Below are 25,737 nucleotides of genomic sequence, written 5' to 3'. Positions count from 1 at the left end.
CTAAAAAGTATAAACTAATTTCTCATAGCCCTATACAGATTCCTAATCTCATACACATAGTTCTGAAAACATGTTATGGTCAGTTTTTCATTGCTGCTATGAATATACTTTTAAGATTCAAAATAAAAAAAATGTGGGGAACATGCAGTAGATAATGGTAAAGAGGTGAACTTTTCATGTATATGTTAGGAAGTTCTCTAATAGTAAGGAAGAGAATGATTCACACATCAACTGTGTAGTTCATGTGTCCCATGTTTATCCTTTTAAAACGTACAGGAATTTTCATAACTATTGAAAATCCACAATCAAAAATTTTCAGAACTTTCCAGGTAGTGTTATGAATATGTATGGTGCTAGGAGAAATTATTTTATACTTTTTAGTCTGATTTAAAAATGTGGAATACTAAAAATTCATTTTTATTTACATAATTATTCTTCTGTCAGTGCTGTATCACAGATTTTACCTACCTAACTAGAGAAAAGGATCACACATAGAAGCAGAAGTGAAGTGCAGAAATGGAAAGGAAGAGAAACAGCTTTACACACATCTCAGGCCCTCTGTAGATGTTAAACCATGAATCTATTAGTGTAAATCCCTGGAGGACTCTTAAATTTATAACTTTCATGACAATCTTATTTTAATACATTACACCTACAGTGTCTACTATTTACACTCACCTGTATTTCCCCAACATACACATGCCTTAATTCCTAACATATTAGCTATTATGTAGTTCTACAAGAAAAGGGGAAAGACAACACATACAGATCCAGGAACAATGGAAACAAGGTACCAATGAACTGCCATTTACTTGTAACTACATTGCTGGAGCTGCTGCCCATGGCTCCAATCGTCAACTGCATAATCCATACACCTGCCACTCTGCTAACACTCTCACTCAGTTGAAATGTCAGTGGCATCCTCCAACTATTCTGAAACAAGTTGTAATAATGCTAAGAAGTGATGACAGACTCTGTCTCCTTTTGTGCCATCCCACCTCTGTCACCAGTTGTAATGGTGCAGCAACACCTGTCCATAACTAAGAGGCAGGGGGAAAGGGGGAGGCCCATTTCTTAGGTCAATTAGGATGGTGTAGTTGCTCTCCCAACTGGCTGTTTTACCTTAAACATCATTGTGAGGGAGACAGGAGTCCATTAGAGGTAAGGATTGATGCAGCAAGATAGTTGGAGCTCGTGAAAACTCATTATTATTCAGCAAGCTAGAGTAGATGCAGATGCATGCCCTCATCTGGATCTATGCATATGAGTAATGTTTTGCTGCCGCTGGCAACAATGGCGTGCATTGCTGACTAATGCAGCACTGCATCAATGAGCCATTGCAGGAAACTTTCAACATGTTGTAATGTGGTAGGCAGTTTGGAGGTTTCTGTGTTGTCAGCTCTATATCTAGGGATCGTAAGTGGATCACCTTGTCCCAAGATTTCTTTGTGTCATGCTAATCCATCGACACCACAATGTAACAAATGATATTAAAATGTCTAATGTGTGGAAGAATCTGAAGAGACATCTGGAGTAACGTCTAGTTGCATCTACATGCCAATCACAATTTCTGTTATGGAACACATGCTAGAGAAGCATACGTGGTCTGTGGACAAATATTCTTCAAGTATAGAGCATCCAAGTCATAACCCTCTACAGCTATTGTTGAGGTCTGAAGTGTAGAAAACTCTCATCTTCACAGGAATACCACTGCTGGCCTAAACAATATTCTGTACAACAGGCATTCGTTCCTTCCTTACAGAGAACACTGTTATTTACCATGTAATTATTATAGTTACTTAGTTTCATGTTCCATGGATAATTCACATTATTAATTGTAATAACATGGAGTAAGTCATTTTACATTACAATTACATTACATTACATTACATTTTACGTTACAATGACCACATGTGTACCATTTATAAATAGCTTTTTCCTTTCTATTTTTTTTAATGCTAATGTGAATTAGTAACTCCTACCCACCACTTTTGTACATTACATTTTTTAAACAGAATAGAAGAATCCTTAAAGAAGAAACTTTTTCAATTTGTTTTCACATTCAACTTTGCTGTCTTGTACTGAACATTATAGTATTAAACCTCTAAAACCAGGCAGTATAATATGTGTACTCAAACCAGAGAAGAATCCTGATGTCATACCAACCAATAACATTTCTCACATGACTTTCACAGGTGCTGTAGGTATGTTCAAGTACCAGTTAGTGTGGTATGAATATTTGCTACATTTACTCAAGTGAATTCACCTAGTGGTATCACCATTAAAGAATTTTCTGTGGGATGTCCCAAAAGTAGTTTTATCATTGTTTTTCACATGAAAACTTTATTTGCCAGAAACAAATTCACCATGGCATCATGAAGTATGTATCTTACACTATTTTTTGAAATACTTGTCACTGATATTGAGACATTTTTCATAGCATGCATTCTGTTTGAAAAAACCACTCTGGAAAAAACTAGGTGCCCTGTGATACAAGGAATTGTCACACAGCCTGCACCAACTGAGAATTGGTTTGGAAGTGATGTCCTGAGAGTGTGGCTTTGAATGCAAGAAGAGGTGGAAGTTCGATGGGGCAAGATTGTGGCTGTAGGCTGGGTGATCCAATCTCTCCCTTCCAAAGAGAAGAATCTGATCCTGTGTGAGCCTAGCTGCTTGTGATTTTGTGTTGTTGTTCAAGAGAAGAAGACATTCACTCAAGAGCCCTGGTCTCTTTCATCAAATGGTGGGCCTGAATTTGGTGAGGATATTGCAGCAGCATTATGCATTGATTTGATGGTCCTCTGCTGGAGAAAATCCAGAAGAAGCACACCTTTCACATCCCAGAACACATTGGCCATAATGTTTCCTGTGTGGGCTGACACACTGAATTTTTTCCTCATGGGTGGACCAGGGGATGCTTCCATCTCATTGAGGTGACCTTGATCTCTGGGATAATGTGGTGTACCCTTGTCGCATCACCTATGGTGATTCTGAACAGGAACAGATTTTCCTCTCATGTGTACTGTATGTGAGGCTGGTTCCCTTGTTGTGATCTGGGGTCAGGTTTCTCGGCACTCATCCTGCAGATACTTTTTGGTAACACAGCACATCATGGAGCAATTGATGGGTCTGAGCATGACTTACATACAGTGTGGAGGCCACATGTAACATTGTGATATGCCTGTCCCCAACACTGTCTTGTACTCTAGCAATGTTGTTTTCATTGGTGGCTGTGGAGGGATGCCCTTTTCGACTGTCATCCTCGACACACCGCCTTCCTTCTCTAAACATGCAGCACCTACAACCAACTATTTGAAGAGAAATTAGCTCTTCACCATACGTGGTCAGCAGGCATTCATGGTTGATGGACACACCACTCCCATATGCCCATTCATAATGGATAACAGCACGCAATTTCATAGGTGACTACATTGACAGTGCAAGTCTTGTCTATACACTGATTTGTACTTGAATAATGTGGGACACACTGGTCAGCTGCTTACTGTCTGTCTTTGGCACTCTGAGCATGCACATAACTCATCCGCTAACACTTCTTCTGCCACTGAACCAGCAATGGGTGTGGATTCATGTGGCATTGGTTTATGTCACCATCTTCTCTTTCAAAAACAATGACGAAGCCAATTTTTGGAACATCCCTTATAATTTGAAACAAAATCCAAGTGTTGACTACACAAGTACATTATTTAGGGTTTGATACAAGACTAACAGTGAGTATAGGAGCAGACACAACACAGATTCACTAAATCCTAACCAAACTCTATCCCCACTGCCTCTAGATGCTTCAATAAGTGTGCTTAAATTTAACCTGAGGTATTTTTGCAATCATCTGTGTATATTGAATTTAACCCTGTGGTGCATAGCATCCACAACAGTGGACAGCTGTTAATGGTCGCTTCTTTGGCATTTCCATCAGTCCTGAGGCTGCAAATGCACACAGTTTACTGCAGTTGGCACTCCCTACTGGTGTTGTGTCCTGCATGCATTTGCAGCCTCATTACTGATTGAAAATGCCAGAAAATTGACCATTATAAGTTGTTCACTGCAGTGATATTCATGCACCACAGGGTTAATGTAATCGTGTAATGTTTTTGTCAAGAAGGGGATGCAAGCTATGAAATTATAGCTGCTGTTTTATACGAACTTATGAAACTTGGTGATCCATTGCCCTGCTTGTGAGCAATACAGAATTACAGAACTTTTTATATACTCTTCACATATTTTGTTGATGCAGGCATCTGTATCCAATAGCAGAAAAATATAGCCCAAGTGGATACAAAGCATGACATAACAATAATGATCTATAACAAATCAGCCAACTTTGTATATTGTCCAAGCTGAAGGCAATTAAATAAAATATTCTGTCCCCCTGATTTATTGTTGAAGGAATCAACTGAACTCACATTAAAAGAAAACAAGCAAGTGAAAAAGTCTTTAATATTTTGATATTTCATGAGAGGCTATAATGATTTGGTATTTCAGGAGAGGCATTTCCCTTCTTATTAGAAATTTTTAAGTGAACAAAACTAAGGACTGAGTTATGCATCTCCCTTTACAATAATCCTACTTACAAGTTATTTGAACAGAACTTCTTAATTATATTAAAAATAAAGATTCCAAGACTTACCAAGCGGGAAAGCGCCGGCAGACAGGCACATGAACAAAACACACAAACACACACACAGAATTACAAGCTTTCGCAACTGGCAGTTGCTTCGTCAGGAAGGAAGGAAGGAGAGGGAAAAATGAAAGGGTGTGGGTTTTAAGGGAGAGGGTAAGGAGTCATCCCAATCCCGGGAGCGGAAAGACTTCCCTTAGGGGAAAAAAAGGACAGGTGTACACTCGCACACACACACACACCCATATCCATCCGCACATGTGCGGATGGATAGATGGATATGGGTGTGTGTGTGTGTGCGAGTGTACACCTGTCCTTTTTTTCCCCTAAGGGAAGTCTTTCCGCTCCCGGGATTGGGATGACTCCTTACCCTCTCCCTTAAAACCCACACCCTTTCATTTTTCCCTCTCCTTCCTTCCTTCCTGACGAAGCAACTGCCAGTTGCGAAAGCTTGTAATTCTGTGTGTGTGTTTGTGTGTTTTGTTCATGTGCCTGTCTGCCGGCGCTTTCCCGCTTGGTAAGTCTTGGAATCTTTATTTTTAATATATTTTTCCCATGTGGAACTTCTTAATTAGTTTAATACTTGTAATAATGTAGTTTATGGTTCAAGTAAATGCTGCCAATGATGATATTGTGGACTGTAGGAAGTTCTGAATAAAAGTAACAGATTTCTGTCACATTTCTGCCTCAATTTGTAAATTACAGCTGTCTGTGACAAAATCAAGAAGATATTCTGCAAAAGACTTCATTTGTTAATAGACACCAATTGAAAAGGTAGCCACATGACTGCTTTTCTATTGCAGCTCAGAAATGAATGTACTGAAAAAAGCACTTAATTCAAAAAATAAAAAACAAAATTTCTTTTTTCAGACACAGTTGTCTTTCATCAGTAGTTTGACAGCCTAATGCTGGCAGTAATTAAGCAACCATCTATAAATTTTTCAACAACAAAAGAATTTTCTGTTAGTTTCTTTGAGCAAACCACTCATACACATGCTCTTTACTTACAGCATGCATATCGTGCATATAAGTTCAGGCGAGCTTTTGCTGTAGAAGCAGGTAAAAGAGATCTTTACTATTTCAACAGACATTATACATCTCATACAATATGTGTGTACTGATTTATAATTGTGTCTTGTTGTCAGAACCCCCACTCAAGCCTTTGGATGTCATTCAGTCAATTATTGACGCAACACATCATACTTTGTCACAGGCTTCAGTTGCTGCTATTTCTATACAGGTGAGCCTAGATTCATAATCTGCTAATTTACATTAACAGCTACAGCCACGTCTTTACAACTGAATTCATAGTTAGGAAAATTAGTATACTTATCATTCTTAAGTTATGATGAATTCATTTTGTATTATCTGCTGCAAACCAAGATCTCATTTAAAATACATGAAACATGCATTCTTGCCTAAAATGAAGAATTTACTCCATTCCTTTTCCTGTGTCTCATGTCTTCACAAAAACAGTTTCCAACTATTTATACTGTTCACCTCTTCTTTGTCACTCTAGGTTATTAACATTGATGTTCTGCAAATACACAAATCATCCACTACTGAATAGTCCCATTTGAGTACTTACTTGTACCAAAATTAAAAATATTGTTTTTCATTGTGAACATTTGCCTCAAGGTATATAATAAACTTTTAAATTTCTGAGTCTGACTCATAGGACACTGAACAGTACTTTTAAAGTTGGTGTTTTATTGCACTGATCTAAAATATGATTGCCTACCTGCAGCACTTGTGTTTGCCAAAACCTTCGATGACTGGTTAATTAACATGAAGCACATATGTTGTACCAGAAAAAAATCGGAGCATATGTTATTTCTGTACAAACTGTGTGATGTACTCAACCTTTATCGCAGATTCTTAATAACAGGACACAGGTTGCAGTGTTCATACTGTTGATAGGTTTAAGCATTGAGTTTGTTGTCTCAAACCTGTGTGAAACATTTAACACAGAAATACCACAAATTCATCTCTCATCTCAGCAGTCAAATACAATAATGTGGATGCTAGTCCAGGCAGTAAGGTGAAAATAGCTAGCCAATAATGTGAACACATTATCTGAAAGCTGTGCTAGATACCGTTGAGAATTGTTCAGAGAAATGGTGTAATGATTCTGCAGGGAGAGTCACTACTTCTGGCAGCCTAATCACAAGTTATTTTGTGCAAAAAACTGGTAATATTGTAGATCAGTGGCCTTTCCTTCCACAGAATTTTTATCTTGCAGTGGAGTGTGTTCTGGTTTGAAACTTTATGGCACATTAAAACTATGTCCCAGACCAGAACTGGAGCCAAGAAGCTTTGCCTTCCACAGGCAATTGCTCTAAAAACTGAACTATGAAGGCACAATGCTCTCATAGCTGTACTTCTGCCAGTACCTCTCTCCTTCTGTGATGCCATCAATATGCTGGGTAGGATTACCCATTAATATGGGCCAATCTGGAGATAGAAAGTGGATGAAAATGGTTTCAGAGTAGTTGGTTTTAAGGGCAGAGGGAAGAAAGAGCAAGGGCAAGTGATATGGGAAAAAAACCTCCAAAGTAATCTGGATGGGGAGTAAGAGAAGCAGTGGATTTCTGGCAGTCTGCAACAGAGAATGCAAGGCTAGGTTAGGTTAGTAGTAGGTGCCAAGCAGCTTTATACCACTGTCATAACCATCTGTTCATTATAAGAAAGTCAGTACATATTTGTGTGGCAGACCTGTGTACTGCTGTGAGAGCCCCTGTGCAGCGCTCTTGTCAGTGGTGACTGACTGTGGCAGTAGGCCCAGGTTTGCTGGAGTTCATCATCCACTGTGTTGTTCCTCTTGGATTCTGTCAGTGGTGGCAGCTTTCCCCTCCCACCGCCGCACCATCTAGGGGATCTATGGTGGGGGATCTCCACCAGCTCAGCTTTTCTACCCTTCAGTATGCTTCCAAATATCACTGAAGAAGACAGTGAGTTCCTCTATGGCCACTGCATACTACTTCCTTAGCTAGTGGTTGGCTTCTTCAGCATGTGCCATGCAAACAGCCTTGCATGCTTCCAATTCTTTTACTATTGCGTCTCCAAGGTGTGCATGCCCCACTTGATGAGTTTGGGGAATGAGATAGCCACCTACTTCTCCTCCTCCTCCTCCTTTTCAGGTACTGGCTGTACAATCCTCTCTTCTACTCTAGGCTGGTACCCTCTCCCCACTGCTGCCACCTGGGGTATGGCAAATCAGCAGTCACTAAACAAGCCATATGTTTGGTCAGGAATGGATCAGAGTGTTGAACAGAGGCAGTGGCTATTGGGACAGCTTAATAAAGGAAGCCATGAATATAAGAAGTAACTAGACTCTGCTTTCAATCTGATGCTTACCACATTACATTGCAAGCACTCACAGCTAAGAGACTTCCAGACAGCACATGGAGTGGAGCCCATCTGACTACATTGTGACGTGAGAGTGTTCCCTCCATCATACCCATCTGTCCTGTGTAACTGGGAAGGGGTGAAAACCTAATATAAAGACAAACCTGACACAATTCTCCCAGAAGGTGATGTAAGTGACAGTCATCAGTGAGGTAAAACTTTACACTCCTTCAACTCACTTTTTTTAGTAAAAGCAGATAATCTCAAAGGCAAAATTGTTAACTCTTTTGTGGCCACTTGTTGACAAACTGCCTATTGTCTTCTGTCTTTGTTTCTTCAGCTGACATTCATCTGATCATTTTACTGATGTTTTTCCAGCATGAGTGGCTGGCATTGTCAAACCTTCACTCTCCATTGCTGGTGGTGAACTGGAGCCAAGCTCGCGGCCACAGACTATATGTACCTGGTGCGCCAACGTCTGAGGGTTTCTCCACGGCCATTTCCGGTGTAGTTCTCCCCTTGCTACCTATGATGGTCATTCGCTGCAGCATGTGAAGCCAGGGTCCATGTACCTTAAGACTTTCTCCTTTCTTGTTGAGGCTATTCCCATGTTTTTATATTTCAATAACTTCTCTGAACAAGCGGGTGTGATAGTACTTCTCTACAGCCAGAACTTCTGTGTCATTGAATATTACTGCAGGGTCGGTCTCACACACTGCATTTCTCCACCTGCCCCAACATGCAATGTTTGATTGTGGTGTTGATTGATCATCCAGTCATTTTGACATAAACTTTTCCGCATGTGCATGGTGTGTGGTATATTCCGGACATTGTAAGTGGGCCCCTTTTCTCCTTTGCCGATCTTCTTCGTTGGTTTGAAAATCATCTTTGTGTCGTGTTTGCACAATATACAGTCGATTCTGTTCATCACTCTAGGAATGTATGGCAGAAAGGTGATACCTGACATTTCTTTTCCTGATTTGTCATTTCACTCAGTGTTTGGCTCTGTTACACTTCTAATATAACTTGTTGAGTACCCATTACTCCTCAGAACACTTTACAGGTGTTGAATTTCGTGTCTGAGATGCTGCGGCTCAGATATTCGTCGTGCACACATGAGCATCTTAATCATGCCCCTTTTCTGGCTCGGTTGGTGGTTTGATAGTTTGTGCAGGTATCGGTCTGTGTGTGTCGGGTTTTATTACATACTGCATCCCAGGTTTTCACCATCCCTTGCGACCAGCACGTCTAGAAATGGAAGTTTATTGTGCTTTTCTACTTCCATGGTAAATTTTATATTGGCATGGAGGCTCTTCAAGTATCTAGGAAGTCACCACAGCTCCACACAATGAAAGTTGCCAAAAACCTGGGACACAGCATGTATCACAAACCAACACACATGGACCAATACCTGAACAGACTATCAAACCACCACCCGAGCCAGAAAAGACGCATGATTATTACGCTTGTAATGCATACATATTGAATATGTGAGCCGCAGCATCTCAGACATGAAATTCTACACCTGGAAAGTGTTCTGAGAAGCAATGGGTACTCCACAAGTTATATTAGAAGCGTAATAGAGCCAAACACTTGGCAAAATGACAAATCAAGAAGAGAAATGTCAGTTATGGCCTTTGTGCCATACATTCCCAGAGTGATAGACAGAACTGGCCATATATTGTGCAAGTGCAGCATAAAGATGATTTTCAAACTGACAAAGAAGATCAAAGAGTGTCTTAGATCAGGAAAGAAGGGAAGGGACCCACTTGCAATTGTCGGAATATACCACATACCTAGCACATACAAGTTTATCTTGGAATGACTGGATGTTCAATCAACACCAGGATCATAAGAAAATAAGTGACATTACCAGTTGGGGGAGATCCTGGCTTCCCATTCTGCAGGAAACGACCATTGCAGGTAGCAAGAGGAGAACAGCACCAGGAATGATGGTGGAGAAGCCCTCAGACATTGTCGCGCCAGGTACATATAGTGTATGACCGCAAGCTCAGCACCATTTCACTACCAACAATGAAGGATGAAACATTGACAATGCCAGCCAGTCTTGCTGGTGAAATGTCAGTAAAATTATCAGACTAATGTTACGGGAAAAGATACTATGCAGCTTCAAGTTGCTGCAGAAGCTGTAGATAAGAAAGGCTGACATTCTTAGATCTCTGGGCTCTCTACAATGCTGTCAAGACAGGAATGTACTACATCAGTTTGCAGAACTTAGGAATCCAATAAAAATGACACTAACTTGCTCTATTTTATATTAGCTCGTGTTTATTGTAACATGTTTTGGTAGATTACAAAGTTAATAAGAATTATTAAGTAATGTTAAAAAATAAATGTTTTATAATTTTCTAAATGTTTTATGAATCAGTAAGAATATAGTTGACATACTATATGTTGATGACTAAAACTAGTGAAAATGATTGTTTAAAAATAAGAATGAATACTAGTCAAATAATATTTGATACTAAATGCTATTTTGATATGGATCCTAAATAAGACTATAACCAAAAAGAATCAGTTATAGTGAATGCTATCACCATATGAAGATATGTAAATGGTGTCAGAGCATATTACTGTTCTGTCTCTACTGTAATAATCATTTTATCTTCTTTTTGTGTTTGAAAATAGTCTTAGGAAAGCATCAGAACTGTTTATGACACTGTACCACACTTCCCGTGTTATGCACCTTCCTCCAGTGAACACCTTCTCATCACCATCGTCAAGGTGGATCTGGATGATGTGTGAACATGAGGCTGATGTCATATGAAAAAATTTGGTAGCAACATTTTCTGTTATTGTCCATCATTTTTAAATCCATAAAATTTTATACAATGTTTGGATACTCGGGTTCCCTGATTTAATTATAGGCATCAGTTAAAGATAATGTGGTCAGAAGTACCATATGACCACACCAAAAGATGTCACTGTCTTTCCTGTTGAACCTGTACAACTGAATTTGGGCCATATCCTGTTAGGTAATGTTCCATCTCTGGCTGAGGTTTACATGCCCCAAAGGCTAAGTGTTCTTAAATATAAGGGAAAATCTGAGAGACCCTTCAACCTGTTTTAACGTTGTCACATTCATTCAGCCAGGTACTTTTTTCTAGATCAGGACTTTGGCCATAGTTGTTATCCTTTGGTCTACTATTTGTTGGATTTCTGCAAAATCCTCTATATGTAACCTGTAGGAGGCGGCATGGTATCTTATTGTAATATATATTTCATAGATTTTGAAGATAAGAGGACAGCATTAGTTGGCATGGTGCAAAAGGCTCCTGTGAATCTGAGGAACAAACCCTTCTGTGCACGTCACAGTCTTTACTTGTTCTGCATTCAGTGAAGTCTGTGCATCCAGGCACTTGTTGTAAAGCCTCTGATTAACATGAAAATGGCATCATGATTGGTCCTCACAGCATGCAGTGGTAGCTGGTAGTTAGCTGTTGAAACATGGGCATTTTTATTAAAAATGGTGGTTGCTTTGCCTGCAATTGTCTGAATGTGTTGTGTGAAGGTACACTTCTTGTACAGTTGGAGTTATTGTGTGACTGTTTGTTGGTAATGGTGGTGCTTTGTAATTTATCTGTAGGAATTCTATGAAATTTAACCTTTAAGGAGAATTTAAGTGGATTTCTGTGGGGCTATGGTTAAGTTCTTGTCAATGCACTGCTGTGCTGCATCCATTTACTCCAGCTCTGCTTTAGAATTCTCTGATACCTCAACTAAGATTTTATCAGTGTACATGAACACACCATGACTTGCTCATCTTCTTCCAACTGTCACAATAGAAGTTTTTTTACTAAATGGTAAGGTACTGTCTTGCAAAGTGACTCATGTTGGCACACTTTAGTAGTTCTCCTTATTACTATTTGTTTGTCAGCTGACCATTCTATGACTCACCGCTACAGTATAGACACTGGGGTACCTGTAGTTCATGCACACAGGCAAACCATGCAGACCACAATAAATTATCAATTCATATTGCAGTTTCTACATTTCCCCTTCTTAAAGCCAAGTTGGCATGGCTTTGAGTAGTTTCCAGGTGGGAGACATTGTACAAAGTGTTAAGGAATCATTCAGTGTTCTGGTTTGGAATGAAACAATTTGTACTTATATTTATTTTTGAAAACTTTAACATTAATATTATTGTGTCCTCAAGCTTTTCCATTTTTTAAAATTTGGTTATGTCTTTTTCTTCTTATTATTATTCAGTAAATGGTATAGTTATCAAAGCATATAAAGTGTACTTATTATAAAACTGAATAAATCTTTGTTTATGCAGCATATTAGTTAGGTATTTTATTCCTGCTGTGGTAACATATTGTGATTCTGCTAAACATTAATTTGGTGAACTATTGGGACATGTACAGTACATTAGTAAAGTATCTAAGAAACAACTAATTCAAGCAGACAACTTGTGAAGTTATACCACATGGTTATAGACAGCATATAACGTCAGTCGACATATTTGGAAGTTTAAAAGAAGACAGGGAAGAAGAGAAATACTTAAATTGATATTTGTGGATAAGAAGAAACATCATGGCTCAAGACAAACAACAGACTGAAGAAGTAAATGATGGAGAGAATTTGGCAATGTGGCATATTCTTATGAACGCTGTTTTGCAATGTTATGCAATTTATGATGTGGTCAGTGGTAATTTCCTCAAACCAAAAGTAAATGTTGAAGGTTTTGTTGACAAATTAGCTACTTGAACAAAATTTAATTTCAGGACAAACAAACATCTTCTTTTGTCACTAGACGTGAAACAATTATTTTGAATTGCTGCGTTTGAAACTGGAAAAGGTGTACGGGAAAAGTTACACCAGACCTTTGGTAGCCCATCTGCAGAAAATATTGGGAAAAGTTACACCATATCTTTGGTAGCCCATCTGCAGAAAATATTGACTTGTTGCGACAGAAATTTCATAATGAATGAGAGTGGTCAAGTGGTATGCAAGGTCATTTAGCAAAATTTGAAGAAGTTCAAAGATGTCTATGCTAAATAAACCAATAGATGAAACTGTCTTGTGTCCACATTTTCTTCAGACATTGCCAATAGAATTGGATCACATTTATGTGAATTGGCATGATTTGCACAAGAAGAGAAAACATGGCATAAGTTACAAAGAAAGTGTCTGAATTATGAGTTACAAATAAAAGTAGGAGATTAAACAAACTGCAATGTTCTCGCAACCCAAGGGAAGGGTATCAACACAGCAAAGAGGCAAAAATAAAATAATGAAATGATTAGTATTCAAGAAAGACAAAATTCAAGCAAACATGATGTGAAGAACTGTTTTCCCTGTGGTAAAAATGGACATATTTCAAAAGACTGCAAAACAGGTTTATGTGCTCTAAAGCAAAGGTAAAATTAATTTATCCAGAAACTGTCCTAGCCATGGTGATTCTGCAATGCAGTGCAATCATTCTGATTCTGCAATGTTGCCAGCTCTGAAAATATCATCAGAAGCAATTCCAGGAAAGACTTTATATGAGAAATCTTATTTACTATAAAATGTTGATATATCATAGTGTGATGAGTGGTTTATTGGTAGTAGTGCTACACATCATGCAACAAATAGTCAAGATTGTTATGTTTAAACAATCCTTTTGATACACAAACAAAAAAAAAGGCAGCACTAAGAATAATGGAATAATGTACATATCAAAGCATTTGAAAGTGACTGTAATGACGATGAAACTTTTAATAGAAAAAGGTTGACTGAGCAATATTTCAAAGATGTGTGGTACTGTCCAGATGCTACTTGTAATTTATTTTCTGTTAGAAAAGATGGAGAGAAAGGTATTGATAAAAGTACCAAAAATGATGGTAAAATATGGTTATTTTACAGAACAACATACCGATGGCATAATATACACCACAGCAAAATAGATGTTGCTGGAAACAGTTATCTGTGAGATGGTACATTCATGTCTTCAGTCAGCTAGGCATATTTCAATAGCATTGTGGGGTGAAGTTGTACTTGCTGTGACTCACGCTCTGAATCAAACTGCGACAACAAGAGTTAAAGGGAAAATATCAACTGAACTATTTTTGGGAAAGAAGAGTCATTTTGGTCATCCAAAAATATTTGGGACAGGACATATTATCTGGATTCTGCTGATAATCCAATACAGAAAGAGATGAATCATTCAGTGCTAAATCTTTGAAGAGTTGTATAGTTCGCTATGAAAACTGTGAATATCATGTGTATCTTATAGTCAGGTATTCAGTTATTGTCAGTCAAGATGTAAAATTCAATGATGAAACATTACAACCGCGACTGACGAGTGATGTAAACAAGTTAGTTGTGTCTTGACTGTGGATGGTTTTAAAAATAGAACGCCATATAATGTCAATGATGAGGAAATATTAGTAGAAAGTGTTGCAGTATTGATCATCATGAGCATGTGAAAGTCATTGGAGATGCAAACAACAGCTCTTCAAATGGAGCTGAAAATACAAATGGATGTCTAGTATTGAGGAAAAGAGAAATGATTAGAAGGCCAATATATTATCAACATGAACCTGAGCAATCAAAAGTGAAGATGTTGAGGTAAGTTGCAAAGGAAAATGATGAAGCATTGAAGTCTTGAGATGTAGCAAATTGGAAAGCTACAATGGATGAAGAAATTCACTCACATCAAAAACTTTATGGCTGGAAATTAGTTGATTTAGCAGCTGTGAGGAAACCTACTGGTCATTGCTGGGTGTTTGCAACAAAATGGAATAATAACAATGACATTGTCTGCTACAAGACAAGTTTAGTTGCCAAAGGGTTTGGTCAGAAGCCAGGAATTGATTTTTCTGAAACATTTAGTCCTGATGTTAGATTTGAAACAGTGAGAGCACTTTTGTGGGTTGCTATATAAAGAAATTTACTCACCAAGAGGCAGCAGAACACACACATAAAAGACAGTTGTAGTTGGCAAGCTTTCGGAGCCAGTGATTCCTTCTTCAGGCAGAAGAGTTCAAGGATAAGAAAGAGCAGTGAAGGAAAAGGACTGGAGAGATCTAGGAAAAGGGGTAGATTTTGGGGAAGTGACCAAGAACCGTGAGTCAGGGGAGACTTACCGTACAGGATGATACAGAAAGACTGATTGTTGGGGATGGTGTCGGACAAGATTTGGAAACTTGAGAGCTTAAAGGTGAAAGATAGGGTAATACATAGAAAGAGACTACTGTTTAAACATCATGCATGAGTTAATAAGAATGAAAAGCTAAATGCATTGTATGTAACAGAGTTGGGGGGGGGGGGGAGATGAAAAACAAACAGGTAAGACAATGAAAGATGTAGGAAACTAAAATGGAGTGAAGCAAAGAGTGGTTACAGTGAAGAAATTCTGAGATGGAAGAAATTAACGTAAATTAAGGCCAGGTGTGTAGCGAGAACCTAGGACATGCTGTAATGCTTGTTCCCACCTGTGGAGTTCTGAGAAACTGGTGTGTGGTGAAACAGGTGCTGAGGTCATGATTGTCATGTTGTAAAGCATACTCTGTAACAGGATATTGCCAGTTGTCAGTAAATGCCCTCTGCCTATGCTCATGCATCCTAATTGATAATTTGGTGGTAGTCATGCCAATGTAGAAGGCCAAACAATGTTTCCATAATAGCTGGCGTAAGACATGTCATTTTGCAGGTGGCTCTTCCTTTGATAGAATGTTTTGCCAGCCACAGGGCTGTTATAAGTGGTGGTAGGAGGGTGCATAGGACAAATCTTGCAGCTGGGTCAGTCACGGGAGTAGCTGCCATAGGGTAGCAAGATGGGTGCAGAAGGATCATAGGATCTGGGTGACTTTCTTAAAGTCTGTCCCTTTTCCTAGACTATGCTGGTAAGTTGCATAAATAATACAGATCCAGATGGTACTGAATCCTTTATTGTTTGCTCATGATGCATTTCAGACATAGCCCCTCATCAGATGATCTGGTGACCATAAGAAGTGCAAATAATGAAATCATACAATAGAGCTATACCAAAGATATAAGGTTATATAAATCTCAAATGAAATTAATTGTGCACAATTTTGAAAAATGTAAGGCCATACCATCCAACATCATTTTATGCATTGACCAGGATGTTGAATATATGTTAAATAAAACATATGCTGTTGTGAACAAGATGTAGACCTAACCAGTAACTGACTACAGTTAGTGTCAAGGCACCACTTACAGAGCTTTTGTTGGCTGTTACACATCTATTTGTAAGTGCAATAATGCTTTCGCATTTGCTGATTCGAAAGGATAGAAAGAAATCTTTGGGGGGGGGGGCGGGGAGGTGAGAGAGAGAGATATGTGAGTTCCCCATTTTTCATCTATGGCTCATGGCTACACAACACATCAGCTCCATTTTCTTCTGCCTTTTGTTTAAATTCAGCTATTACAAAGGAATGTCTCATTCCATTGATTTGTAGAATTTTGAAGGCCACTGTGGGAAGTGTATTTGAATGTAGTACGAGAGGGGGAATGGGAATCAGGGCTCAAATTCCACTTGGCCATATGTTACACATTGTGTGGATCCAGAGGTTCAAATCTATTATGTAGGCTTGATGTAGTAGGCCTCACAATTCTTTAACATCTGTGGCCAGATTATTTGCCTGCATTTTTTAGTCTATCTGCTGCCTCAGTTGGAGGAAGGTGGTTCTATTCCTGTCCTGTTCATGACATTATTTTGTTGGAGAACAATGTGTATAATTCTTTCAGCCTTCAGTTTATTGAGTTTCGCATTTAAGTCTACATGCTTATAAACCTGTGTTAGAGCCACTGCTCCTAAATGTAGTCTAGCATTTGTACACTTAATGTGGTTCCATTGTTTCCTACTTTTGACCCCTCAGGGACTCAGCATTCATTTGGTGAGTAAGGGCTTGGTGACCTGGGGATCCTGAGCTGGGGACTAGTAAGTGCCACCAGTCCTCTGTCACGATAAGCTCTGGGCATGCTTCAGCGACCACCGTGTGGTGTGGCAGTGGAACGTTGTGTGTCACAGGGAATGGGGATCATGGCTTGACTGCCTAGATCACAAGGATAGATTAAACTCTATAAAAAACCCTCAGTCTCAAGGTGTGTTGGGTGTTGATGAGATGCATGGCTGTTGAGGTGGAACAGTAATTAGCGGGCAACCTCTGGGGAACCTTCAATACCTCAGTTGTATAAGGCTTACTCATGCATGTGGGGCTCTGTCTGAGTGGACCCTTATTTCCTTAGCTGCTTGTGGGATTGAGATGGAACACTCGAAATCCTCTTCTCTTCCCAGTGGGAATGGTGTACTTCCTGGAAGTACTCACGCCCATTCATAAAAAAGAATGAGTGACACTAGTCCTCTTGATAATCAACTTGTTGCTAGTAATGGGGCTCAAGGAATCATGAGTCAGAATATTTTTTGTAGTTATCAAGTGGAAGGAGAGGATGTTTGAACAGTGTCCCCCTGCTATGTTCATAAAGGATTAGAAGGGCTTGCTGGTACCCTAAAGTGTATTGAGGGGTTGTCAAATGGTTCCTTTCTGGTCGAGACTAACTGGGCAAAGCAGGTGGAACTACTTAGGAAGCCACAAAAATTTGGTGAGTTTGACATCATTGTTGAGTTTCATAACTTCTTTAACTCTAGCAAAGGCGGGATCACCTGCTGTGATATTATCGACATTGACATTGGCGAACTCAAACAAGGATGGACATCGCAGGGGATAATAGATGTGGAGCAAAGGAAATGGAAGAATAATGGGGAAATTGAGAAGTCTGCCAGCTTTGTTATGACTTTCAATTCTCTGGCACTACCTGAACACATCACTGCAGGTTTCCTCCGACTTAGGGTTAGGCCCCATGTACCTAACTCTATGTGCTCCTATGAATGTCAGCCGTTTTGACCTTACAACTTTGAGTTGCAGAGGCCAAGCAACCTGTCGGAAGTGTAGAAAGGCAGCCCATGAAGCTGGTACTGACAGTCCATCTCCAGCTTTCTACATTAACCGCTCAGTGAGCCACCCATTCTGGAGCCGATACTGCCCTGTTTTTGCACAGGAACACAAAATTCAGGAAATAAAAAAGACAAAGCAGATCTCCTATGCAGAAGCCAAAAAGGAATACAAGGTGATGAAACCCCCTATCTTTGCCACTTCTTGTGCTTCCTTGCCCCCCCCCCCTCCCCATGAACAGAAAATAAAAGGTGTCAGCATATGTGGAGGATAATTAACATCCCCCCCCCCCCCCCCCCCAAGAACCAAATAACCATGGACCTTGCCGTTGGTGGGGAGGCTTGCGTGCCTCAGCGAAACAGATAGCCGTACCATAGGTGCAACCACAATGGAGGGGTATCTGTTGAGAGGCCAGATAAATGTATGGTTCCTGAAGAGGGGCAGCAGCCTTTTCAATAGTTCCAGGGGCAACAGTTGGATGATTGACTGATCTGGCCTTGTAACACTAACCAAAACGGCCTTGCTGTGAAGGTACTGCGAACGTTTGACAGCAAGGGAAAACTACAGGCGTAATTTTTCCCAAGGGCATGCAGCTCTACTGTATGATTCATGATGATGGCGTCCTCTTGGGTAAAATATTCTGGAGGTAAAATAGTCCCCCATTCGGATCTCCGAGCAGGGACAACTCAAGAGGACGTCGTTATCAGGAGAAAGAAAACTGGCATTCTACGGATCGGAGCGTAGAATGTCAGATTCCTTAATCGGGCAGGTAGGTTAGAAAATTTAAAAAGGGAAATGGATAGGTTAAAGTTGGATATAGTGGGATTTAGTGAAGTTCGGTGGCAGGAGGAACAAGACTTTTGGTGAGGCGAATACAGGGTTATAAATACGGATTCAAATAGGGGTAATGCAGGAGTAGGTTTAATAATGAATAAAAAAATAGGAATGCGGGTAAGCTACTACAAACAGCATAGTGAATGCATTATTGTGGCCAAGATAGGCACAAAGCCCTCACCTACTACAGTATACTTGTATAAGTTTATATGTCAACTAGCTCTGCAGATGACGAAGAAATTGAAGAAATGTATAATGAAAAAAAAGAAATTATTCAGAGAGTGAAGGGAAACGAAAATTTAATAGTCATGAGTGACTGGAATTCAGTAGTAGGAAAAGGGAGAGAAGGAAACGTAGTAGGTGAATATGGATTGGGGCTAAGAAATGAAAGAGGAAGCCCCCTTGTAGAATTTTGCACAGAGCACAACTTAATTATAGCTAACACTTGGTTCAAGAATCATAAAAGAAGGTTGTATACATGGAAGAAGCCGGGAGATACTGACAGGTTTCAGATAGATTAAATAATGGTAAGACAGAGATTTAGGAACCAGGTTTTAAATTGTAAGACATGTGGACTCTGACCAGAATCTATTGGTTATGAACTGTAGATTAAAACTGAAAAAACTGCAAAAAGATGGGAATTTAAGGAGATGGGACCTGGATAAACTGACTAAACCAGAAGTTGTACAGAGTTTCAGGGAGAGCATAAGGGAACAATTGACAGGAATGGGGGAAATAAATATGGTAGAAGAAGAATGGATAGCTTTGAGGGATGAAGTAGTGAAGGCATCAGAGGATCAAGTAGGTAAAAAGACAATGGCTAGTAGAAATCCTTGGGTAACAGAAGAAATATTGAATTTAATTGATGAAAGGAGAAAATATAAAAATGCAGTAAATGAAGCAGGCAAAAAGGAATACAAACATCTCAACAATGAGATTGACAGGAAGTGCAAAATGGCTAAGCAGGGATGGCTAGAGTACAAATGTAAGGATGTAGAGACTTATCTCACTAGGGGTAAGATAGATACTGCCTACAGGAAAATTAAAGAGACCTTTGGAGAAAAGAAAACCATTTCTATGAATATCAGGAGCTCACATGGAAACCCAGTCCTACACAAAGAAGGGAAAGCAGAAAGGTGGAAGGAGTATATAGAGGGTCTGTACAAGGGCGATGTATTTGAGGACACTATTATGGAAATGGGAGAGGATGTAGATGAAGATGAAATGGGAGATATGATACTGCATGAAGAGTTTGACATAGCACTGAAAGACCTGAGTCGAAACAAGGCCCCGGGAGTAGATAACATTCCATTAGAACTACTGACAGCCTTGGGAGAGCCAGTCCTGACAAAACTCTACCATCTGGTGAGCAAGTTGTATGAGACAGGCTAAATACCCTCAGACTTCAAGAAGAATATAATAATTCCAATCCCAAAGAAAGCAGGTGTTGACAGATGAGAAAATTACTGAACTATCTGTTTAATAAGTCACGGCTGCAAAATACTAAAGCAAATTCTTTACAGAAGAATGGAAAAAACTAGTAGAAGCCAACCTCAGGGAAGATCAGTTTGGATTCCGTAGAAATATTGGAACACGTGAGGCAATACTGACCATACGACTTCTCCTGGAAGCTAGATTAAGGAAAGGCAAACTTACATTTCTAGCATTTGTAGAGTTAGAGAAAGCTTTTGACAATGTTGACTAGAATACTCTCTTTCAGATTCTAAAGGTGGCAGGGGTAAAATACAGGGAGCAAAAGGCTATTTACAATTTGTACAGAAACCAAATGGCAGTTATAAGAGTTGAGGGGCATGAAAGGGAAGCAGTGGTTGGGAAGGGAGTGGGACAGGGTTGTAGCCTCTCCCCAATGCTATTCAATCTGTATATTGAGCAAGCAGTGAAGGAAACAAAAGAAAAATTTGGAGTAGGTATTAAAATCCAAGGAAAAGAAATAAAAACCTTGAGGTTTGTCGATGACATTGCAATTCTGTCAGAGACAGCAAAGGACTTCGAAGAGCAGTTGAACGGAATGGATAGCATCTTGAAAGGAGGATATAAGACGAACATCAACAAAAGCAAAACGAGGATAATGGAATGTAGTCAAGTTAAGTCGGGTGATGTTGAGGGTATTAGATTAGGAAATGAGACAGTTAAAGTAGTAAAGGAGTTTTGCTATTTGGGGAGCAAAATAACTGATGATGGTCGAAGTAGAGAGGATATAAAATGTAGACTGGCAATGGCAAGGAAAGAGTTTCTGAAGAAGAGAAATTTGTTAACATCAAGTATAGATTTAAGTGTCAGTAAGTCATTTATGAAAGTATTTTTATGGAGTGTAGCCATGTATGGAAGTGAAACATGGATGATAAATTGTTTGGACAAGAAGAGAATAGAAGCTTTCGAAATGTGGTGCTACAGAAGAATGTTGAAAATATGATGGGTAGATCACATAACTAATGAGGAGGTATTGAATAGGATTGGGGAGAAGTTGTGGCACAACTTGACTAGAAGAAGGGATCAATTGGTAGGACATGTTCTGAGGCATCAAGGGATCACCAATTCAGCATTGGAGGGCAATGTGGAGGGTAAAAATCCTAGAGGGAAACCAAGAGATGAATACACCAAGCAGATTCAGAAGAATGTGGGTTGCAGTAGGTACTGGGAGATGGAGAAGCTAGCACAGGATAGAGTAGCATTGCTTGGGCGCTGATGACCACGCTGTTTAGCACCTGTAAACCTCTAAACACACACACACACACACACACACACACACTAGAGTAGCATGGAGAGACGCATCAAACCAGTCTCAGGACTGAAGATTACAACAAGAACAACATGCTTCCTTGGTGCAGAAACCTGTTCCTAAGGGCAATGCTTTGATGCAGATGGCATCCAGTGTAGCCATATCCACCAACAGCATCTGTATTTGCACCTGCATGTGACAAAGTAAAGTTAAAGACATACTGATACAGGCTGCTATGATGGAAGAGACCAGTTATGCCTCCACAGTGAGTAGTCTGAAGGCACCCTGAAAGCAAAGTGCCTCTCAACACCTCTTCCTTCAGAGAAAAGTGGTACTCACCACCCCATTTCCCCCTCATTGTTGCTGGGAAAGAGAGCAGAGAAAGGTTCTCAGCATTTGGGGTGAAAGTTTTCCTGGGTGCCATCAGACTTCATTCTAGCACATCTGACTGATGATGAGGAGATCCACCCCACCTCACTCCACAAGCACCTCACCACGCCAGTGCAAGGACAAGGGTAAATCAAGACCATGCTCAAGAAGTGGCTGCCATACTCAGATGGAATGTAAATGGATACAGGACAGACTCCTGGAACTGAGACTCCTGGTACAGGACAGAATCTTTAGCCTCTGTCTTCAAGTGTCTCATTTTAAAGAAATGACATGCCTGTATTTGGAGGCTATCAGCTTTACAAAAAGGATGACCTACTTTTAAAGAAACTGACACGCATGTACTTGTAGGCTATCATCTTTACAGAAAAGACAACCTTATTGGTGACAGAGTGAAAGGTGGGGTTGCAGTGTTCATCAAGGATGCTTTTCACTCATCATCTATTCTCTTTGCTTTACAAGCAGTTAGCTGTTCTTGAGCAGTGTGACAGCATCCAGGACTGAGTGGATAACATTACAGCTGTGATTCACCGTGCCACTGATGCACCCTCCCGAAGACAGTGGAAACACCTAGGAGATGAACTGTCCCTTGGTGAAATGATGAGTGTCATTCTGCAGTGAGGCATAGGAGGATGGCTACGTGCAGATTCAGTTGAAGCCCCACAGAGGAGAATCTTGTAGACTTTTGAACGGCATGTGCAAAGGTGAGGCAAATAATTCAGGAGAGTAAGCAGAGGTCTTGGCAAGAATTCCTGAACTCCATCAACAGGTTCACATCCACATGTAAGTATGGGAAGCCATCAGCAGGATCTCAAGGAGCAACTCATGGCCACCAATAGCAGCTGTACAAATACAGGGGTCTCTCGTAACATCACTGAGAGACATAGCTCAGACAATGGATGAAGCATATAAGTCCATTATGGCCGATTCTCGCCAGAATCCCACTTTCTGTCAATATCAGGAGACACAGGAGAAGGCTGATTTTGACTTCCTTTCCACCAACATGGAAGAATACCACTAGCCTTTCTCTCTGTGGTGGCTGGATTCTGCATTGTCAGTAGCTTGTGATACATCCTCTGGAAATGACCTGATAACCTACAGCATGTTGAAACACTTAGACCGACAGTCGAAGCAGGTTCTCCTTCAGCCTTGAATGAAATTTGAATGATGGGTGACTTCCGCAACTCCTCAAAAGAATCTTTTTTAATTTCAGTTTTAATACCAGGGTGGGATCGGACAGATCCTGGTAGTTATCATAGCATTAGCCTGACAAGCTGCATATGAAAGATGGTGGCTGCATGTGGTCAATTGGCGCCTGGTGTGGATCCTCAAATCCTGTTCCCTACTCAGTCACTTCAAGTATGGGTCCAGAGGTCTCATTCCACACTCGATGAACTGACCCTGCTTGAAGTAGGAATTCAACAAGCTTTCATTTGTAAGCAACAACTTATAGGTGTTTTCTTCAATTTGGAAAAGGCCTACGATACTACCTGGAGGCATAATATTTTGTTGCAGCTCTATCAGTGAGGATTCCATGGACATCTACTCATCTTTGTACAATCCTTTCTCTTGGACAGATATTTTAGGTACAAGGTTTGGAATGTCCTGCCTCACCATTTTAAGCAGGAGAGTGGTGTCCCTTAGAGGAGATTTTAAGTGTCACGACATTTGCCATTGCAATAAAAAGTTTTAAATGCACAGTGTGATGTCCCATATTATGTTCCTTGTTGTGGAAAACTTCTCCATATTCTGTGAATCCTCCAGCCATGTAAAGGGTACTTAGGAATTAGAGCTGATGATCAGGCAGTTGAAGGAATGGTCTTACACAACACATTTTAAATTCTTATTGGATAAAACAGTTTGTGCTGACTTTAATTGTTCCTGCTGTCTGTTTAATTTACCCATTTTAAAATTGGGCGACACTGTTCTCACTTGTAAGGAAAAGATGAGGTACCTGGGCCTTTCTTTTGATGAGAAGTTAACATGACTGCCACACCTTAAAGAACTGAAACTGAGTTGTCTCAAGGCCTTAAACATCCTAAAATTTGTTAGTCATAGGTCTGGGGGAGCCAACAGGGCATGTCTGCTCCAACTTTATAAGGCCTTCGTGTGACCCTGACTTGTATTGATGCCAGATTTTTGGGTCAGCAAGGCCTTCATACCTAAAAATGCTAGATTCAGTTCACCATGAGCGTATTAGGCTGCCATTGAGCCGTGTTATTAGCTTGTGTGCATAGGATCGTGAGCCTTCACTGTCCATTCAATGTCTTCTTCTCATAGTTTAGATTAGATTAGATTAGATTTACTTTCATTTGATCTGTAGTGAGGAGGTCCTCCAAGATGTCAGAAAAACAACAATACATGACAAATATGTACAACTAAAACAAATAAGCTAATGTACCATTCTACAGGTCCCAAGTGGAATGATCATCATTTTAATGAACACTATATGAAAGAGTCATTTTACAAATACTAATGCACTGAATGTAAAATTAAAAAGTTTATTTATTTATTTATAAGGTAATAAATATGCAATACAGCTAGTATAATACTTATTTACAATGAACACATTACTGCACAGAAATGGTGCAGAACTTAGATTGTACTTACACACACGCACATTTACAATGAACACATTACTGCACTGAAATTGTGCAGAAGTTATGTTATATAGAGGGAAACATTCCACTTGGGAAAAATATGTCTAAAAAGATGATGTAACTTACCAAACGGAAGTGTTGATATGTTGATAGACACACAAACAAACACAAACACACACACAAAATTCTCCTTTTATTTGTGTATTCAGGGCAGGATCACCTCGGTATTTCAATATTTCAGACAAATAAAAGTAAGAATATGCTGTAACTTACCAAATGAGAGATCGCTGGTATGTTGATAGACACAATAAAATTTTGTATTGTGTCTATCAACATACCAGCTCTCAATATTTCAATATTTCAGACAAATAAAAGTAAGTTTTATAGTGAGTGTGCAAACAAACATAAACATACACACAAAATTCAAGCTTTCACAACCCACGGTTGCTTCATCAGGAAAGAGGGAAGGAGAGGGAAAGACAAAAGGATGTGGGTTTTAAGGGAGAGGGTAAGGAGTCATTCCAATCCCGGGAGTGGAAAGACTTACCTTAGGGGGAAAAAAGGACAGTTATACACTCGCGCGCACACACACATATCCTTCCGCTCGTATACAGACACAAGCAGACATTTGTAAAGTCCTATATCAACAAGTTGATTTTCCAACCTGGAGTTTCCATTGTTTGTTAAAGTCTTACATCAAGTACTCTCGGCATGTACAGTTAGGTCACAATTGAATTTTCATATATAAAGTAGTGAGATTAATTATATCGTGTAAAGAAGCCTTACATTAAACTAACACATTCTACAAAATTTAAAAAAAAAAGTTGTATTCAAGATCTATAAAACAGGTATTAATGTAATGCAAGTATTCACAGCAGTAGCAGACAGGAAAGGGAAGCACACATTACCATAAAAATCATTAACTTCAAGCTGAATAAGAGAGAATAATTGTTTGATGATGATCCCACAAGTTTTGGTCTCAAAGTATTCTGTTTATTTCACCATACTTTTTGAGAAAAATGGAACTCAATAATTTAGATGTTCTGCAGATATGAACTACTGATGTCAGTTGATGGAATACACTACTCTTTCCCATACTGCAATTAGAATTTAGTTTGAGAAAATGACCATTTATGTTAAGATATGACCTTGTCTTTAATTTACCCAAAAGATACTATCATTACTGAACGATATTCATATGAATATATTGTTCACAAAGTACTGTTTCATTTGCTATAATAAATTGTCCTCCAAACCAAGCATTGT

At 39.5% G+C, this 25,737-nt stretch overlaps 1 protein-coding gene across 1 annotated transcript in view; it reads left to right on the top strand.

The window, feature by feature from the left end:
* LOC126341556 (abnormal spindle-like microcephaly-associated protein homolog) overlaps nt 1-25,737 on the top strand; it is a 199,413-nt gene that overhangs the window by 135,096 nt on the left and 38,580 nt on the right. The window contains exons 9-10 of the mRNA XM_050001783.1: nt 5,647-5,695; nt 5,782-5,876. Of these exons, the coding sequence (XP_049857740.1) occupies nt 5,647-5,695; nt 5,782-5,876 (144 nt within the window). The remainder of the gene's footprint in view (nt 1-5,646; nt 5,696-5,781; nt 5,877-25,737) is intronic.

This window comes from Schistocerca gregaria, chromosome 1, assembly GCF_023897955.1.
Source record: "Schistocerca gregaria isolate iqSchGreg1 chromosome 1, iqSchGreg1.2, whole genome shotgun sequence".
NCBI classification, from domain to species: Eukaryota; Metazoa; Arthropoda; class Insecta; order Orthoptera; family Acrididae; genus Schistocerca; species Schistocerca gregaria.
Note: the sequence above shows the minus strand (reverse complement) of the source record. Positions and strands in the feature narration are given on the sequence as shown.